This window comes from Pristis pectinata, chromosome 23, assembly GCF_009764475.1.
Source record: "Pristis pectinata isolate sPriPec2 chromosome 23, sPriPec2.1.pri, whole genome shotgun sequence".
NCBI lineage: Eukaryota > Metazoa > Chordata > Chondrichthyes > Rhinopristiformes > Pristidae > Pristis > Pristis pectinata.
Window position 1 is genome coordinate 33,437,645 of NC_067427.1, and position 17,913 is coordinate 33,455,557.

The window sequence follows — 17,913 nt, forward strand, 5'->3', positions numbered from 1 at the left end:
ACTGTTGGTGGAATCCAGCGTCGAGTCAAAGTTACAGGTGATCAGTGTCTATTGTCCCCATACGTTGCAGAATTTACTCTTCGTGTGACATTTCTCTCTGCAACCGGAACCAGGGTGCGGTGGGGTGGGGCTATCGTCACTCACCAGCAGCTATTGAGAACAGATAGGGGTCCCCTGCAGGCCTTTAAAGAGTGTGTGTAACTTACCTGTCCACAGTCAAATTTAAATGGCTGTCTGTGCTCATTTTATGAATGTGGATTACAAGTTATCTTAGTTTTACAGTTAAAATGTTATTAAAAGGTAGAATATTTGCGGAGCTTTGTTTTCCTTTGTATCTTGTGTTTCTACTTGAGCACAATTAACATAGTTGTCCAGAAGATGAATGCACTGAGTGGAAAACTGGGTAACAATGCCATGATATGTCATGTCATGTGAACATTTAGACACTGTCCAAAAGGATCGATGTTTCTCTGGTGAAGTGACACATTTCTGCGGTGTAACTAAAACTCTGAGAGCACTGGCATCAGCAGTTCCGAACATCCCATGTCCTGGTCTCTTTCTAACTAGCTGCTGCCATTAGAAATGACACAAGGTTGCCTTAACACTTTACAGGCCAGTGCTCAGGGTGATCCACTCGTCTTTGAGGCAAACCAAGCTGTTAATAGAAGGTGACAGTCGGGTTGGAAGTATATTTGAGTTGATGGCAGCAGATGTGGAGTGCATTGGAAATATTTCTGCCATTACAGCAAATTTATTTATATTCTTGTTTAAAAAATATGTAAATTGATAACCATACTTTAGAAAACCAGAAAGCTACAGCAGGCAGGGAAGAGAATGGAAGGGAAAGACAGATCTATTGTTTTATATTTCGCAAATGTTGCCATGGAGACTGAAAAAAAATTTAGTCTGGGAGAGAGGTAACGACCTTTCCTGACTGCTGGTTGTTAAGGGTCACAAATTAAATGAGTTCTGTCAGTAGACTAGACAGAATTACACAGCACACATCTCAGAGCTTTGGGTCTGACATCTAATTTGTAAAGCTCATGAGAGATTCAGTTCAAGGGCTGAAAATGCAATCTTCACTCAGTGGGTATGGTAGATGTTGGTTATGTTATTGGTCGAGTGATCCAGAGATCTGGATGAATGATCAGGAGACATGAGTTCAAATCCCTCTGCCTCATGTTTCGCTGAATCTGGGATTGAAAAACTAACTAATGGTACCCACAAAGCCTCTGGGCTGTCGAAAAAACTTACCTTGTTTACTGATATGCTTCAGAGAATTTGCAGTGCCTGCAAAATAGCAACGTGGTTGACTGTTGATTTTCCTCGAAAACAGCCAGCTCTCAGGCAATTAGGGATCACCAGTAACACCCACATCCGTAGAATGAGGAGAGAACTCCAGCGAAGTGGGGTAATTACTGTGTAGTAAAAACCCTTGTGTAGTTCCTGATTCACAGGTGTGGCGTCTTTTGCCAACCATCGTGAACTGGAAAGATACCTTTCAACTCACCTAGAGTCTGTGAATCTACTTAAAGCATTGGCAAGATGAAACATCGACCAAAGGTATCGCACATCCTGTGTAGTGGATATCCTAAGGGAGTAATTGCAAGTGTACCTTGTGAGCCAATTGCAATCAGCATTGGGGGCCATAAGCATGGTCTCATATCCTTTACAGGCTTCAAAAGCAGGCAGCCAGAATAGAAAAAGCACAAGTTGGCAACAATTTAAACTGTGCTTTGATGGACATTTCATTCTGTGGGCAACCGACCATTCCATTGAACGATTCTGGTACGCAGTTAATAAGTGGGAACCAAATCCGGTTCTAATCAGGCCCAGGCAGTTGTCACACACTCAGTGGACTCAAGACTAAAAAAACATTGGAAGAAAAAGATAATTCTAAATTCAGCTAGGAAGTAGAGCATTATATTCTATTTATCAGAAGTCAAATAAACTGCAAAATGAATTAGCAGGTTCAGCAAACAGATGCACCTTCTACAGACATGGATGCCAGAACTCAGCTTCTCAGTTGATGTAAAATCATCAACATCATCAGATGAATCATTTCAGACCTAGACTTTTACAGATCACAAAATAACCATTTGTCCTACCCAGCCCATGTGGACTCGCTGAAAGGGCTGTACCCCAAATCTCATTACCCTGCCCCTCTTCTACTCTTTTCTGGCTTGCTTCTTTGCTCAGTATTTAGCCACTTGATTTTAAACCCAATTTTCAATTTTTGGTTCCACCATTATTTCTGGTGGCACATGACACGTCTCGCGTAACAAAAAGTCCTTCTCCTTTACTTTGTGCTTTTCATCATAATCTAAGGACATACAATAAAATAGGATGTCTGTATCCCACTCATCGCTCAATAATGAAACAACCTAGACGTGAAAATTTGCATTTAAGTTAGGTTTAGCACAAAGATGTGCACTACATTATTGGTTTGTCTAAAACCCCCACTGGAGTACCTCCATATCCCAAAGGGAGCCTAATTTGCCCCATTGAAAATTGATGTGTTTTTTTTTGTGTGAATCAAGGGCAAGAGCTTTAGTCTAAAGATTTACAAACAGTGGCACAGTCTAAAATATTTTAGAAGTTGTGAGGTCCCAAAGTTCTGGCCAAACCTTTTTTCTTCAACCAGTTAAATCAATTAGCGATTATGCTTATTAAAAAAGCCTAAGATTTAATTATATTTTTTTAAGATAAACATTGTTTTGACTGTTCACTTGAGTTTGCATTTATAAAATGGACAAACAGTATGCTTTAGAGAAGCAAATCCTCTCGATCATGCCCAAAATGCTCAAGAGACCACACTCACAGCACGTTTTGTACTCTGCAGAGAAGATAACTCAGTAACAAGATGAAATAAATCATCTCGGATTTCAATATATTCTTTAAAACATAAACATTGTTTTCACTGGTACACTGCACCGATTTTTTGAGAAGTTTTACCAAATGATAAAAATTGCCCAAAGATGTCACAAAGAAAGAGGAAGGTTTCTGACAGAAAGGAATGGAACAACAACCTTTATCACCGAAGCTGCAGCAAGGAATTGCATTTGGCAGCCTTGGGGATTACCTGCTCTTGCTCACAACCAAACTGTTGACTGTGCTTCTGAGCCAGCAGGTTTAATTGGATCAATGTCCATTTCTTGGATTTCCTGTTGTTTTAAAATGGAAGGCAGACTCCCCTGGAACGTGCTGCAGTGATGGGAAGGTTCAAAGACCTCTTCTTACAGCTCCTCCTCAGACCTTTGCTTCTTTGTTGACAAGCAGCACTCCTGAAGCTTTACACTTTCAGAAAAATATTCGAAAATGAAGCCCTAGATCGGATGTTGCAAGATCTTAGACACAATAACCAATTAATGGGAGGTGTTACTTCAGTGCTAGCTGACGATTTTCTTCTAAGGCTACCAGTAATTTCACGAGGTACTAAAGCAGGTGAATTGAAAGCCTGTATTAAAGCATCATATATCTGGGAAAATGTTGCACAATTACACTTGAAAACCAAATGTGAGCGCATTTGACAGGCGATCCATCTGCAAGAGAGTTTGTTTTGAATTTCCTCAAATTAGAAAAAGGGGAAGTTAAACACAAGGATTCAACAGGAATGACTTCAACGAAAAACTTGGGCTGAACTGTTACATCACTTCACGATCTGATGCAAGCTGTTTGCCCAAATGTCAGTCAACACTTTTTGAATTACCAACGAAAAAGCAATTTTCGCACCAAGAAAAAATGACACAGCACAGGTCATGAATAAAGCCTTTCTTTTGAAGATTCCCAGATAACCTGTACATTGATATATCTATTGACAGTGTGACAGGCATTGATAAAGCTGTATATTTTCCTGTTAAATTTTAAACTCTCTTTCACTGCCTGATGTGCCATTGTATAATCTTGAACTAAAAGGAGTTCCAATCATGCTATTCAGGAATTTGGATCCACCAATACTATGCAATGGTACAAGATCATCAGTTCAAATATCCTACCACTTGTAATTGAGATTATAATAATGTCTGGTAATGCTGCTGGGGAAAATGTCTTCACCCCTTGGATACCAACTATCCCATCTGATCTACCTTTTCAATTCAAGCGACTTCAGTTCCTCGTTCAACTTATTTTGCTGTGAGCATTAACAGGGCACAAGGACCCTCACTAAAAGTTGTTGGCACTAACCTCGAAACTCAATGCTTTTGCTGTGGTCAGCTATATGTTGGTTGTTCCAGAGCTGGAGATAAAAATAATCTCTATATTTTTAAACCAGATTCAAAAGAAAGGAAGATTGTGAATTCTGAAGCACATCAACATTGAAATCAAGCCATTGTATACATAATGATTTTCAGTGGGTATGTTTTTACTGGTAACTTTAGTTAAACTATATATTTTTAACAGTCTAATTATGTTATTCATGGAATGATTATATATTTGTTAGATTTTGTTTCCTTTCAAAAGAGTGTTATAAAACCCCACTTACATGGAAATAAATGCAAGCATCTTGATTGCCAACATAACTCGAGCAAGACTGGGTATAGCAGCTAGTAAATAATGTCAAACCCACTTGTGATGTGGGAGAGTCAAGGGAAACAAAACTTCTCTTCTTCAATCAAAGGATGCTAACATAAGCACTGATTCATGCTAAAAAAATCATAGATCTCTAACAAACTTAATCAAGAAAAAGATATTTCTATTTGTTTGTGAGTTTGTTACAAGTGGGTATGATAATTATCTTTTCGACTTTTATCCCTGGAAGCTTTTACTCGAGCCACCTACTATATCAATTTAAGTTAGTGGATCAGATCGCACTGATGAATAGCTTCTTCTTAAGCAAACCGCCACCCCCCCAGGGCTGAGGTTGACTTGCATCTACTCCAGTTTCATGGGTTCTGAGGTGCCAGTGTGGAAACCTCAGACTCTCCCACAGACAGGGCGGGAGGTGCCTGACCCTTACTTTGTGAGGTGGGGCACTCCTTCTGCCATTTACGCAGGGTTCTGTGTGCTCCCAATGCATGGACTCAGAAGTTCTCAGAGCCATCCCAAATGTTCTTTCTCTTCTTGGAGCGGTCATGGGCCCGAGATTCCCAGGAATCACTGGAAAAGTTGCATTTTTGCAAGGAGGCTTTGAGCGCATCCTTGAATCGTTTCTTCTGTCTGGGCTGTAATCTCTTCCCATGACAGACCAGAGCGAAAAGTGTCTGTTTTGGGAGCCTGGTGTCAGGCAGGCCAACAATGCAGCCTCAATGCTGGGGATGTGGGCTTGGAAGAGAATACTGGCTTGTTTATCCTTCCAGTGAAGTTGGAGGATTTTGCAAAGACAATGTTGATGGCATCTTTCTAGTGGCAACCGTAGGTAGTCCAGGTCCCAGAAAGGATCATTGCTTTTGCACCTTGTCTAGAAAATGCTGCACCTTACCCCCAACAAACTCCCAGTGGGAATAGAGCTTAGCCTTCAGAATGAATGGGAAACTATCCAACTTAGGGCGGCTACTCTCCAGGACCAAGGTCAGCTGAACCTCAGTGGTGGAGACTGAGAGCATAGGCCTTACGCTCAACAATGGTTATTGAGTATAAGGTTCAATCTGATTGCTTCAGTGAACTAATCATTGCTGGCCTCCAGATATGTATAAACACCAGGGTCACCTGCATAAAACCTCTCCACCACTGAGGTTCAGGTGACCTTAGTTCTGGAGCATAGCCACCATAAGTTAAGTAGTTTCATTTCTTCTATTCCACTGGAAATATAAAGACACTGCTGACAAGTCTAACAATGCCCATTCTTAAACAAAAACACGAAATATTGGAAAGATTCAGCAAGTCAAGCAGCATCAGGCAACATCGCCTTTTCCCCAGGGTAGAGGAGTCCAAAACTAGGGGGCATAATTGTAGAGTGAGAGGGGAAAGATTTAAAAGGGACCTGAGGGGGCAACTTTTTCACGCAGAGGGTGGTGAGTATACGGAACGAGCTGCCAGAGGAAGTGGGTGAGGCAGGTACAAAAGTATCATTCAAGAAGCACTTGGATAGGTACATGGAGGGGCGGGGCTTAGAGAGATATGGGCCAAAGGCAGGAAATTGGGACTAGCTGGGTAGGCACTGCGTTTGGCATGGACTGGTTGGGCCGAAGGGCCTGTATCCGTTGCTCTATGACTCTATCTGTGGAAACGGAAACAGTCAACACTTTGGGTCTGTAACCCTTCGTCAGAACATTGTGAACTGGCAGCTGGAAGATGGTACTGAACCATCTTCTTGAATATCCACCATGCACCTGGTGAAAGTACTCAGAGTGTGGTTAAGTAGGGAGTTTGAGGAGTTAGACCCAGTGATGATGAAGAAAATCCATAGGCTGTTTAATTCTAATTGTTTCTGGTTCTGAGAATATGCCAGCCTTGGTCTCCAGAGATGCTGCCAGGATTGTTTCCCATCTTTGCTTGTTTTTGCTGCAATTCAGTTAACAATTCAAACAAAATCCTACATTGCTTTAATAAAATTGAAACTATTAGAAAACATGCTTTAATACACTTCTGAAAGATCACTTTTAGCTTTGTGGATTTGTACTGTTTTAATTTAATGTTGAGGGTTATTAGAATGTTGATTACCAATGCAGATGGCAATCACTAATTGCTCCACTTAGTTTGATGATACTTGCGCAAGCTTATTAACTGCGACCTTAATGAACCTGTGGTGATGACAGTTAACCTGCAATTAATCACTGGGAATTTTACATCCAGTGTATACCGTGTATGTTACATGAATTTCTCCGCTCCAAGGAAGTTTGCTTCAAGCCCATGATTTTAAGTGTCAGGAGATGGATATAATCCTTTTGGAATGAGTGGAAGCAGCAAACCAGCACTTCCTTCACATCAGGAATTTGACACCATCAAGTGTTCTTGCCCTGCAGAAATCATGTGTGATGCAATTCAAAACACCAAATGAACTGCTGGCAAACACCATGTATGAAATAGGCCTCATAGAAATTAAACCAGACTTCTGTGAGCTTTAAGGATACAGGACTGTTTGAATGCAGATACCATATTCAAACATTCATATTTGATTCCTGAACGAACCTGAACTTTACATGTTGTTCAACTTCTCAGCCTTTGACCAACTTTGGATGTGTATTTATCACACAGAACATACCAAGAAATTGGTTAACCTGTGTGTTCTGATCACATCCCTTTGTGTATGATTTGCAATGCCATTAGCCTGCTTGTCGAAGTTGAAGAATGTTTTTATATGAAGTAAAAACACTGATTTTAAAATATCACAATGTTTTTGGCAAATTCTGGTTGCTGTTGCCTTCAAACAAAATCTGGGGAAATGTGAAAGCCTTTCCTCTGTACTGCAATCTGGTTATACAAAAGATGTTTACTACAACAAGTCATAAGTGACATTTCAATCACATGGAAGCCAACTCTGGAACATTGCTGATTCCCTTCTGCTGACTGAAAACTTCACAGCTCAGAGCCCAGACAGTGCAAGGTACAGTAATACAGAGCAGGAATTAAATTAAGCTGATGGCAGAATATTGAGATCGAACTTCTGAGCATCATGGAAAGCAGCATGGGTTCCTGTTTGCTCGTCTTGAGGGCAAACAGGCTTCGATTTAATGTCTTATCCAAAACACAACACCGTCAAAGTTGGCTCACTTCCTCGGCACAGCACTGAAAGTATTGGCTTTAAATTTTGTGCTCAGTCAGGGCAGTGGTGCGGTAGCTAGTGCAGTAGCTGGTGCTACTGCTGCACGGCTCGAGCAACCCAGGTTCAATCCTGACCTCGAGTGCAATATGTTCAAAATGGTCTCCCTGCATCCTCTCCGGTTTCCCCATGTTCCAACAGGTTAATCGGCTGCTGTAGATTGCTCCTGGTGTAGGTGGGTGGGGAGAGTTGTGGAGGATCAATGGGTGTGTGAGAGAGAATAGGATACAAGGACATAAGTGGGGGATTGGGACCCATGGGAATGCTCTGAGAGCCAGCATACACTTGATGGGTTGAATAGCCTCCTTCTCTGTCATGAGAAAATATGAGGATTAAAAAAAAATGACAATTGTTCTCTGGAATGGAGCAGGAGCCCATCACTGTTGTCAGAGGAGAGGACTACCAACTCTGTCATTGATGGCATCAGAACCTGAAGCTGCATCTGAAGGTGGAAGTCCAAATAAATCCTAGGTGGATTTCTTCACAGCACTAAAGATCAAGGGAAGGGTGGACATGGTCAAAATGTTGAAGGTTTTCAACAAGAGGAGAGAACTATCTGCTGCGGTTGAAGGGCTGGTAACCAGAGGGCGTGGATCTTAGGTGAACTGGGACAAGACGGGGATACGTTCCTTTCCACATTGCCTCTTGATGGTTTGGAGCAAATTCAACTTTCAAAATGAAACAGGATGAATACTTCAAGTGATAAACATAAAAGGCTTTCAAAAAAAAGGGCAATATACAGTGAAGTTGGTTATCAGGATTTACAGAGGGATCTTGATCAGCTGGGTAAGTGGGCCAAGGAATAGCAAATGGCGAGGTGTTGTATTTTGGGAAGACAAATGAGGGTAGGACTTTCACAGTGAACAGTGGGGCCCTGGGGAGTGTTGTAGAACAGAGGGGCCTTGGAGTACAAGTACATGGTTCCCTGAAAGTGCTGTCACAGGTAGACAGGGCGGTGAAGAAAGCTTTTGGTATGCTGGCCTTCATCAGTCAGGGCACTGAGTATAGAAGTTGGGATGTTATGTTGCAGCTGTACAGGACATTGGGTGAGGCCGCATTTGTAATATTGTATTCAGCTTTGGTCACCCTGCTGTAGGAAAGATGCCATTAAGCTGGAAAGAGTGCAGAGGAGATTTACGAGGATGTTGCTGGGACTCGAGGGACTGAATTACGGAAAGACGTTGAGCAGGTTAGGTCTTTTTTCATTGAAGCATAGTAGAATGAGGGGTGATCTTATCAAGGTGTATAAATCATGAGGGGCATAGATAAGGTCAATGCACACAGTCTTTTTCCCAGGGTTGAGGAATCAAGAACTAGAGGGCATAGGTTTAAGGCGAAAGGGGAGAGATTTAATAGGATCCTGATGGCAACTTTTTCACCCACAGAGTGGTCAGTATATGGAATGAGCTGCCAGTGGAACTGGTTGAGGCAGGTATGTTAACAACCATTAAAAGGCATTTGGACAGGTACATGGACGGGAAAGGTTTAGAGGGATATGGGCCAAATGCAGGCAAATGGGACTAGCTTAGATGGGAATTTTGGCTGGCATGAACCAGCTGGGCTGAAGGGCCTGTCTCTGTGCTGTATGACCGATAAATCTATGAATGGATTTAATTAGATATTTCCTTCCATTTGTACACTGAGCTCTTTCTATGCTCTATTATTCTCTGCTTCAAAGAAATTATTCCTTCATTTTTCTGTTCCTATTCAGACAGCTCCAATTCATTAAATCTTTCTTCATGTTTTGTTGCTTTGCTCCATGCAGCTTGCTGGTAAATCTGCCTTCTCTACTTGTTAACTGAATTCAAAACTGCACTGGTATCTCATCTGCAATCTTACTGCGATCTTATCACCATTACATCTCAATTTTTAGATTGCATGCCTAATGTAATTCAGTTTTTTTAATAAATTTCTTCACTTGATTTGTTACTTTTAATATTTTGCTTCCTGTTCTTCCCAAACATTATCATTACTATCACCACAAATTTGAGTTATATTGAATTTGACTTTCTGTCTCTTCTATCATCAATATTCTCTTTCAATTTCTTTTGGCTTTGTGGAATTACTTACTTTAAATTTGGACTTACTCCCTTCAGTCCTACACCCAAATCATTGTAGATATCAGTAGACCTGGCACAGAATCCTGTCAGACTTACCACCTCCCTAAGAAAACCCATTAACTCGTACCGCTTCCTGCTGTCAAACCAATTTTGAATCCAATTTGCACACAGCAACAACGTGATAAAGGCCAAATAAACCACTTCTCTTTAGGGAATGTTGACAATGGATAAACAGCAACAAGGCATCAGGATTAACTTCAACGTTCTTCTTTGAAATGGGATCTTTTAGCCAGCTGTGAGAGCAGAACTAGCTTTGGTTTAATACCTTCTCATAAGGGAACGTGTGTGGTACATTTTCAAAGCCAATTGAAAGTCCACGTACACCCCATCCACTGCACCTCCTGCATCCGCTCCATCATCCTTGTCAGGCCCACATGTTATCACCACTCCCCTCCTCAAATTTCATATCTGTTTCACATCTAACATAATAATGACCGCAAAATGTTGGTTCCTATTTACAACCATCTCCTATGTCCTTCTCCTCCGCATTCGAGCACCTCCTTTGGCTAGGTGTTAAAGAGCTCCTGTTCATTTGAGTCTTGTCTCCTTTGCATTCTTTCCTCCTTTCGTTCCTTCACCACACAGGGCAAAGCTTTCAGCGGTTTTGGCCCGAACAGACACACCCTCTTTGAAAAGCCCCTTTAAACACCACCTTGCCCTCTGTGCTCTCAACCACTTTTAATTCCCTCCCTGGTTCGTCTCAGGTGCAATCTTTGCATCTGTGAAGAATTTTGGCACGTTTAAGAGAGTCACATTACCAATGGCAACTCGTGGGATCTTCAACCTTCAAAAAAATATCCCCTTCAAAGAGAAGTTATTAAATTCCAATTAGGAACAGGTTGCTTTGTTAATCTACCTCTCAGTACCCCAAGGAAATTAAAGATAATGCAGGAGTTCCTACGTCTGTGGTATCTGAGAGTAGCAAAAAGACAGTACCTAGGATCCTACTAAACACCCAAGGTCCAGGCAATCACTTTCTAGCATGAATCACTGGATTCATAACTAATGTTCCACTGCAGGGTGAGATCAGTTGGATTTAACTTGGTTCCCGGTCCTGGGATAATCCTGGCCTGCATTGTCCTGTGATATTTCCTTTGTTATACATTGTGTCCTTACTGTTCCAAGAAGGTGAAAGAGCTCAAAGTAACTGGATGTCCCAAACGACCACTGTAGTCCAACATCAGACTGTTATTCCTGCTGCTTCGTCAAGTTCCAACTACTTTTACTCAACTAGGTTCAAAATTTACAAACACACAAAGAAAAATGTATGCCACTACCATTCAGACACTGAGTCGTAACAACACTCATATATTTCAATACAGAATAAAAAGGGCTCTCACTGCAATTTATCAACTAAAAAAGAATACATACTGAAGTGACAAAGGAATGTTGGATGTTTTCCCTTCACCAATTCACTAGGCAGTCAGTCAAACAATGAGTAGAACTCACCTTCCAAGAACCCTGATGTGTGCAACCTTATCTCACTGGAGCGTGCAGTAGTTCCAATGTTATTGTGTCACTAAATAATTACTTCAGAAAACGTACATTATTTGACTTAATTTCTCAAAGACACATATGGACCTCATTGCTGTCAGCATCTGTGCATTGATTCAAGCAAATTTTATTCGGTATCTCAAACTTTTGGGTTGTGATTTGCGGATTCTGTCAGGGCTGTACAGTGGGGTCACCTGTGTTTATACTTTGGAGTCTTTCAAAGTCAGAATGCAGGACAATGGGATCAAGATAGAATTGTCTGGCTTCCTACTTTCCCCCAATCCCCACAGCCAGACTTCCAGAGAAGTAGTGTAAACATTGTAAGGCATTTAGCTCTGATGTGACCCACTCTCCTCTCCCCAATTCTACTTTCCACAGGGACCACTCTCTCCGTGACTCCAGGATCCGCCCTGCCCTTCCCACCCACCCACTCCTTCCCATCTCCTGGCACTTTCCCCTGCAACCACAGGAGGTTCAACACTGTCCCTTCACCTCATCCCTCACCAGGGGACCTAAGCAGCCCTTCCAGATGAGGCAGAGGTTCACCTGCACCTCCTCCAGCTTGGCCTACTGCATTCAGTGTTCCTCATGTGGCCTCCTCTACTTTGAAGAAACCAAGCATCGATGAGGCGACCATTTTGCAGAGCACCTATGCTCTGTCCGTAACGGCCATCTCGAGCTCGGGTAGCATGTCATTTTAACTCTCCTTCCCGGTTCCACACCGACTGCTCTGTCCTCGGCCTTCGCCACTGCTACAAAGAAGCCAATCTCAAATTGGAAGACCAACACCTCATATTCCTCTTGGGTAGTTTAAAACCAATGGTATGAACAAAGAATTTTCCATTTTCAGGTAACCCACACCCCCGGTGTTCTCGTCCCACACACACTCACCTGTCCACCTGTGTTCACCTTTCCCATTCCCTCCCTCTCCTGGCTCCATCTGCCTATCAGGTCCCACCGATCTATCACCTACCCTACTACCCACCACCCTCCGTCTCACCCCTCCCTCACATATGCCGGCAATCTTTCCTCTTCCTTTTCATTCTTGATGAAGGGTCTTGACTCAAAATGTCAACATGCATCTTTTGCTACCACGGTTACTGCTTGACCCACTGAGTTCTTCCACTATTCTGGGTTTTTTTTATTCCAGTTTCAGGCACCCGCAGTTTCTTTTGTCTTGGTCCTCAAGACATTTAGGTTGTTGCTTGTAAAAGCAATGGAAAATGTCTCTGTAAACTTCCTTCCCTCTCCATTTATCAGTATATTCAATGCTCCTCTCCTAAACTTCAGAGCTATAATCCCACGCAATATATCATTGGCTTTGTTGAAAATAAGGCTTATAGCAGTATTCCTGGACCTCAGAACTATCCTAATCCAAGAACGTCTTTCTTCCCTTTTGCAATGCGATAACTTACTCTCAACTAGCTTAATCGTCTCTCCTCTTCTACGTAACGTCACTCCTTGACTATCCATCTCACCTCGCAACAACCAAAATGTACCAAAAGCAGCACTCCTGGCTTACATATTCTTTCAACCTAGTACTGGGTTTTCCGATTACATCATGGATTAATTAGGGTTGAGATTGAAGGCTTCCAAAGAGTCACCATGAGTATTTCATTTGTAAAGGTAGAAACATTATATAATTGCATTTATTGTCTTGGATCACGATATAAAATTAGATATCCACGCTATATTTAATTTTTAAACTTAATTTTTTAAATTAAATTTCATTTAAATGCCCTTAGTGATGCATTTAGTATGAGTGAGTTGGTATGTATGAACAAGTTAAAATCCAGTATAATGTTTGGATTGACTTCTTGCCCTCTCAAACAATCTTACAATCATCAAAGCAAGCGAAAGCTCGGTTGTTATTCAAAGTCAGGTTCTACGTGATTCAGTTGTGGTTTCCTTAATTGACCTACTGTGGCTTAACAATGATATTTGCAATTTCCCTTCCCATCTCATCATGTCAAAATATCTCAAAGTGCATCATCCAGTAACTCCAGTAACAGTGTTTCAGCGGACAAAGTGCAGATGGCACTCTCTGCTAGAATTATCCATGAGGATCAGCTCGTTTCTTCTCTGAGCACACTGGTTCAGAAAGCATTGCTCTACTATGAGTTGTGACATGGGATCTATAACATAATCCTGGCCATTATAACAGATTGCTCTACACTTCCAACATCTCATCGATAAGATAAATATTACGCCCATAATTTCATCACGTAAACTCAACATCTCATATTATTCCTGCTCTAATACCAGACTTGTGTTCCATACCATTGCACTTCCTAGCACATGACAACAAGCAGACTCAGCTGCCAGTTCTGAAACAGTGGAGAGATTGAATGGTACTTACATTGTAAAGGATGTCAGTCCACCCTTCCATTGTGATACACTGGAAGACAGTGAGAACAGCAAATAGGATATTGTCAAAATTTGTAATCCCATAGTTGGGTCCATTCCAGTATCCTTTACAAACTGTTCCATTCGGACACAATCGTGAAGGAGGCTTTGTTCCACATGGAAAATCTTCCACTGGCTGATCTAGAGAGAAACATATGCAAAACATTTCAGTTCACAGTTAACTATTTTCACACTGCTAAACAATTTAAATACTAATCACCTCAAATGCACATTAGCAAAGTTAACTGTCTATTCCTGGCTGTGCCATTTTCCAATTGACCTGCTAAATCCTGATCCAGCATTACTCTTAATCATTCCAGTAGGAGGGGTGCAACAATTGCCCAGACGGTGCTGCCACGGCTGGCAGTTTCCCCGACTTTGCTGAGTGAAGGAACCCATTCTGCATTTGGCTGCAGTAACGTAACCAGCTGCCAAACCTGACAACTCAGCCGGAGGAAAACTGGTGGTACGAGGCACATATCCAGGATGATGTGGTATAACACACTGGAGACCAACACAATATAACATAAAAGAAGCTAATTCTATGTGTGGATGGTAATAGAGTTGATGATTTTAAGGTGAAATGTTATAGTGAAATTTATTATCCATGAATGGAAATTCAAAAAGGTCCCAATGCAAGCAATACCAGTACCCTCTGTTGTACCAGGAGAGCTGAAGTGAGGACAAAATCTTCCTGTCTAAGATTTCAATGCATACCTTTATAGTCAGGTCTCTGCGGGCTATAAAGGGTCACAAGTGCATTTGCAAGGAACTTCTACATTCACATTCATGATGAATTGCATCAGCAGTGATAACTTCAGTACGTTGAACCCTACGCAATTCATCAAAACACAGACTTTTTATGATACTTTTCCTTATACAAGTTCATGAGTTAAATGAAAAATCAATTAATTAGTGGATGAAAGTTGTTCAGAATACTATTTTCACGCAGGGCAATGTGGGTGCCCGGGGAATTATACAGCCAAGGATCAGAGAGGTGAAACACAATTACCTTGAAACTGAATTGCATGGTGTCTGTATTTTATACAAAGGCCAGAGATAAAATCAGTTTAACATGTTTGCACAGATTTCCAGCTGATATTCCTCCACGTATATTGGCATCAACAACACATGTGATGGTCACCTCTGCCTTATCAGTGGAACGTGTACCAATAACGTGCAACCTACTACCTGTGTTTCAATGCACAGCCTAAATAGGAGCAAACCCAAAGCAAGTTGTTGAAGAGACGTAAATTCAAGTTTCTTGACTTTGACATTGCTGCTTTCACTGCTCGATATGTTGTAAGTGACTCAGGATCTGAGGATGCTGGAATGAACATGACCACAACACACGCGGTAATTACTGCATGCCCATGAGCCGGTGTCACACATGGAATCAGCCCGCATATGGCTCAGGGTCGCCCGGCACTGGCAAGTCTTGGAGGAGGAGGACGACTCCCCAGACAGACACCTCCCCTCTCATGCCCCACTTTCCCAATCTTCATGGCAGCTTTGGGACTGTGGTCACTATGGAGAGAGTACACTCATCCTGGTGAATCTCTTCTGAACTCTCTCTATTGCAAGCATATCAAATGTCTTCTTCACTACCCTATCCACCCACGTCATCCCTTATACAGAGTGATGGACTAAATGAAAAGGCAAACAATATGGCGAAGATAGTGGGAAGTCAGAGGATTGGGAAGCCTTCAAAAGCCAACAAAGGACAATGAGAAAAGCTATAAGGGAGGAGATGATGAAATACGAGGATAAACTAGCCAATAATACAAAAGAAGGTTCCAAAAGTATTTTAGATACAGAAAGGATAAGAGAGAGATATGAGTGGACATTACACCGCTGGAAAATGGCACTGTAGAAATGTCATGGGGAACAGGGAAATGGCAGAGGAGCTAAATAAATACTTTGTGTCAGTCTTCACAGTGGAAGACACCAGTAACGTGCCAGAAATTCAAGACAGTCAGGGGGCAGAGGTGGGTGTTGTGGCCATCACCAAGGAGAAGGTGCTTGGGAAACTGAAAGGTCTGAAGGTGGATAAGTCACCTGGACCGGATGGACTACACCCCAGGGTTCTGAAAGAGGTAGCTGAAGAGATTGTGGAGGCATTGGTAGTGATCTTTCAGGAATCAATGGAGTCAGGGAGGGTCCCAGGGGAATGGAAATTCACAGAAGTGACACCCCTGCTTAAGAAAGGAGGGAGGCAAAAGACAGGAGATTATAAGCTGGTTAGTCTGACCTCAGTGGTTGGTAAGATTTTAGAATCCATTATTAAAGATGAAATTTTGGAGTACTTGGGAGTACATGATAAAATAGGGGAAAGTCAGCACAGTTTCGTTAAAGGGGAGATGTTGCCTGACAAATCTATCAGAATTCTTTGAGGAGGTAACAAGCAGGTTAGACAAAGGAGAGTTGGTGGACGTTGTTTTCTTGGATTTTCAGAAGGCCTTTGACAAGATGCCACACACCAGGCTGCTGAACAAGGTGATATGGTGGTAGAGGCGAGGAACCAGCATGGATAGAAGATCGGCTGACTTGCAGAAGTCAGAGTGTGGGGATAAAGGGGGCCTTTTCAGAATGACCGCCGGTGACCAGCGGAGTTCTGCAGGGGTCAGTGTTGGGATGGCAACTTTTCACTTTATAGGTTAATGATCTGGATGAAGGAACTGATGGCACTGTGGCCAGGTTTGCAGACGGTACAAAGATAGGTGGAGGGACAGGCAGTGTCACAGAGACAGGGAGTCTGCAGAAGGACTTGGACAGGTTGGGAAAATGGGCAAAGAAGAAGCAGATGGAGCACAGCATGGGGAAGTGTGGGGTTATGTACTTTGGTAGGAAGAATAAAGGCGTAGACTATTTTATAAATGGGGAAAGAATTCAGAAATCGGAGGTGCAAGGGGACCTGGGAGTCCTCGTGCAGGATTCCCTAAAGGTTAACTTGCAGGTTGAGTCGGTAGTAAGGAAGGCAAATGCAATGTTAGCATTCATTTCAAGAGGACTGGAACATAAAAGCAAGGATGTAATGCTGAGGCTTTATTAGGCATTGCTCAGACCGCATTTGGAATATTGTGAGCAATTTTGGGCCCCGTGGAAGGATGTGCAGGTCTTGGAGAGGGTCCAGAGGAGATTCACAACAATGATCCCGGGAATGAAAGGGCTAACGTATGAGGAGCATTTGATGTCCCTGGGCCTGTACTCGGTGGAGTTCAGAAGGATGAGAGGGGATCTCATTGAAACCTGCCGGATACGGAAAGGCCTGGATAGAGTGCACACGATGTTTCCATCAGTGGGAGAGTCTAGGATCTGAGGGCACAGCCTCAGAATAAAGGGACGAGATGAGGGGGAACTTCTTCACCCAGAGGGCGATGAATCTGTGGAATTGATTGCCACGGTTGGCTATGGAGGCCATGTCACTGGGTGTATTTAAGGCAGAGATTGATAGGTTCCTGATTGGTAAGGGGGTTAAGGGTTATGGGGAGAAGGCAAGAGAAAGGGGTTGAAAATAAAATCAGTCATGATCGAATGGCAGAGCAGACCTGATGGGCAAAACAGCCTAATTCTGCTCCTATGTCTCGTGGATGTGGAGGCTTTAAAGAGGGTGCAAAAGAGGTTCACCAGGATGCTGCCTGGATAAGAGAGTATTATCTATAAGTAGAGTTGGGACAAACTTGGGTTGTTTTCTCTGGAGGCTTAGGGGAGTGCCGATAGAAGTTTATAAAATCGTGAGAGGCGTAAATAGGGCAGGTAGTCAGAGCCTTCTCCCAGGGTAGAAATGTCAAATACTAGAGAAAAGAGATTTAAGGTGAGAGGGGAAAAGTTTAAAGGAGATTTGCAAGACAGGCTTTTTTTTTAACACGCAGAGAACGGTGGGTGCCTGGAACGTGCTGTCAGGGAAGGAGGTGGAAGCAGATATGACAATAATGTTTAAGAGGCATTTAGACAGACACACAGACAGGCAGGGAACGGAGGGATATGGACCACGTGCAGGCAGATGGGATTTGTTTAAATTGGCATCATGGTCGGCACAGACATGGTGGACCGAAGGGCCTGTTCCTGTGCTGGACTGTTCCACATTCTATGTTCGCTTTAATTTTCCAGTCACGTTCAAATCTCAGAGGAAGCTTCGTCAGGCTACACATGTCTGAAAGCGATGTACTTTAGCACAACCTTTTAGATCAACAGCTA

At 42.5% G+C, this 17,913-nt stretch overlaps 1 protein-coding gene across 1 annotated transcript in view; it reads right to left on the reverse strand.

The window, feature by feature from the left end:
• Positions 1-17,913, reverse strand: part of cacna1ba (calcium channel, voltage-dependent, N type, alpha 1B subunit, a) — a 645,315-nt gene that overhangs the window by 338,716 nt on the left and 288,686 nt on the right. Inside the window, 1 exon segment of the mRNA XM_052037346.1 lies at positions 13,670-13,857. Within this exon segment, the coding sequence (XP_051893306.1) occupies positions 13,670-13,857 (188 nt within the window).